General features: G+C 35.7%; 1 protein-coding gene across 1 annotated transcript; it reads right to left on the minus strand.

The window, feature by feature from the left end:
- Positions 1-969: 969 nt before the first annotated feature.
- Positions 970-3,042, minus strand: LOC111395617 (transcription factor MYB88-like). The gene is made up of 4 exons (XM_023021701.1): positions 2,904-3,042; positions 2,502-2,716; positions 2,268-2,416; positions 970-1,555 (listed from the first exon to the last, which is right to left on the minus strand). The coding sequence occupies exons 1-4, from the start codon at positions 2,999-3,001 to the stop codon at positions 1,445-1,447; spliced, it is 573 nt and encodes a 190-aa protein (XP_022877469.1). The 5' UTR covers positions 3,002-3,042; the 3' UTR covers positions 970-1,444.
- Between the last annotated feature and the right edge of the window lie 187 nt (positions 3,043-3,229).

Below are 3,229 nucleotides of genomic sequence, written 5' to 3' on the forward strand. Positions count from 1 at the left end.
TTTTCAAAATCACTTCTCCCCATATCCATGTCATGTCCATATCTTATATCCATGTCCAACAACTTTGATGCAATCACTGGAACTCGAGATTCAAGGTCAATTTAAGTAATTTTGATAAAATTTAGAGCTAAATCTTGAGGTAGAGTGACTACCAGTGAATTTAAAACTTTATTTTGCAAATATTTCCCTCCCTCTTTTACCAATAGCTTTTCCTTTGGGTCATGATTTCATATGTCCTCCACGGTTCCACCACAAACCCTTAAATTAACAGCATTTTCAGAGCCTTCTTCCTCTGACAGCATACCTTAATTCACACATCTCGCATCGAGAGAGATGCAGAAATGTATTAGAGAAGCTTCATGTCTAGCTGGAGAAAAGCGCGAATTTTTGTGCCTCAACAACAAAGTAAGCCTTCTTCCCAAAAAAAACTTGGAATCAGGCAACATAAATTCTTTTTACAAGACAATACCAACTCCATACAGTAGTATTACCTTTGCATCCCATGTGGAGCCATCATTTGCAGGATCATGCTCCTGAGCATGGACGGATTGGGCTAGGTAGGTCTTTTATCGTCCTTTTTTCTTCTCATCAGAGTTATTTTACTAAAACTTGCCATGGTAAGTAAAGCTTTGGTTTCTTAAGGAGTGAAGCAAGTAATCATACTTGCCCAGTATCTTCTACTCCATTTGATTAATGTAAAGAACCAAAGTCATTAGAAACTACAATGAGTTCATGTTAGTTTCGATCGAACCCTCCATCCTCTAACTTGTTCTACAAGATTCCAGAAGTCTATGAATTATTTTTCCTCGCATAACGAAAAACATTTCAGGCTGCATGTTTATTGTTTATTTGTGGAGCTTCTCATTCTATTCAAGCTTTTCCCTATGCATATGAACTTGTGCTTTCAGATTTCTTCAATTTTTCAGAAATGTGAAAGTCAGACGAGTAAAAGAATAGACAAAGAAGATGTGTCTGCAAACATAACTGTATCGCATTATTCACTCCAATATGTATAAATTTCATACAGACGATGAAAAAGAAAAATATTAGAACAACATAGAAACTTATAGAGTACTCTGCACGCCTATAAATTATAATACAGTAGTATTGGCTAGATACCATTCTATTCTCACACTCTGAATGACTAAAGTATTGTAGTATAGGTTATGTATAGTTTGGCCTTTCGAGCCTTTATCAGAACAACAGATAGCCATATCCGAGTTCCATGGCACACAAAACAAAAGAATTAGAGGCTATAATAAATCTCACTAGAATCGAAGTGAGTTCTAAGGGAGAAAACTTCAGAAGGGGAAGAAGAACTAGAATGCTCCATAGCATCCTAGATAGGGAATCATATCTTCAAAGGCCTATTTTTAAAAACTCAGGTCGATTGGTGACTCCAAATTCCACAGATTATGCCTGTAAGGTTGATCGGTGAGATTAGTCAGAGGCAATGGAAGAGGGACCTTTTGCAGGGTAGAGGTTTTGAAGGATTGGTGGATGGACTCGGGGATGTCGAATCTATTCCAAGTGTTTTCATCAGGAAGTGCTTCTCCTGCAGCAATAAATTGAATGGACATTAATATACGTACAAGAAAATAATAAAGTGATTTTATACAAAAATAATTGTCTCATGACTACGTATCTATTATGAACTCCGTGAAATCACAGTTCGTTTAGGATTTCTATGATATTCATGGGGAAAAATTAGTTACAGATCATAATAATTTGTATTAGCCAAACCATTTCCAGTAAAATGATTTCTTGATCTATGTTGATCACTGCAAAATAATTCTACCAAAGATTTCCTAATTTATGTTGATGTATCTTTCTTGCTAACTTTACGATTTCTTCTTGTAAGCATGACTAAGAAGGATTCATAGATCACTAGCCTATATAATCAATCAAGGAAAAATCGCCTATGCTTCTCTGGTCACTTTCTTCCAATTATAATTATGCTTGGTATTCTAGCTTGGGGTGAAAATGTGGATACTAACAGAAATTTATCAAGGCCACCGGCCTCCAAATTTTCTAGCATGGACCTCTAATCACGAGTGGATGGCTTGATAATCCAGACTTGAGTCTCCTTATTGACCGATTGATAACAATGAGGCAAATTATCCTATTACTACAAATATTATTAATATAAAGCGTCCTATAAGTAGCATTCCCACTAGTAGTTTAATATCATTAGACGTTTAGGATCACTTTTGATACTTATGTACTTGGTCTTATTCCTAAATAAAGAGTAAGATTAGATTTCTTACACTTTCTGAAAACTTTGGGCTGGGAATTGCTGCTGCCAGTGATCTGAACAATGGAGTCACTTGAACAGGGGAACTGAATTTTGTGTTAGAATATTCATTGGCAACTCTATCATCAGCTTTCATTTCATCACAAGTTGACAAATTTTCCACTGCACTCGATTTAGAAATATCATCAGCTTAAAATAAGATGAAATAGTGGCATATAACCCTTCTTCCTAGTAAATATAAGTATACCTTCCTTCATGTTTGCATTACAGCATTTCCTGTTTCCCTCAGCAAGACAGTGTGAATCACCCAATTGATCTATTTGTGACTCAGGACCAGTTTCCTGATTTGCACACAAGTCAGCTAGACACAGTTCTGTTTTCTCACCAGTTGCTCGGGATGGCAGAGTCGACCTTGTACTACATTCAGAGCTGGAAGGAGACTCCTCATACGGATCAGTTTGCCTGCACAACTTTAATTAGATATCTAGACGAGAATAAAACTTTCTGCTCTTTTTGGTAACATGGACTGAACAGTGTTGGATATTATATAGGAAGAAAAAGAAATTAGAATCTTATCCATCGTGTACTGTCCAGTTTTCATACTGACATGCCATTCTAGTCATATAAACGTGGTTGCCTTGTAAATTACCTCAATGGTCTACTGCCTTCATTACTACTCCTTAAATCCTCTAGCAACTCCTTGAAATTCTCAAGTTGAAAATCAGTATCATCGAAGCAGAATCTCATCGGATCACGCTCTTTGTTTTGTTTAAGAAAATCTTGGAGAATCTGAAAAACAATCATGAGGTGAAGTCAGAAAAATACAAATTGAAATTATTGTTAGCATTATTACAGTAGGCCGAACTTGCACTTTTGCCTGTCCAATATTCATTTTTGAGATTGTAATTAAACTTGACATTTTATTAAGTTTCCATAATATTTTACTAGTAAAAACTAAAATCTAGTTATCTGTAT

The sequence above is a fragment of the Olea europaea genome, chromosome 1, assembly GCF_002742605.1.
Source record: "Olea europaea var. sylvestris chromosome 1, O_europaea_v1, whole genome shotgun sequence".
In the NCBI taxonomy this organism is placed as follows: Eukaryota; Viridiplantae; Streptophyta; class Magnoliopsida; order Lamiales; family Oleaceae; genus Olea; species Olea europaea.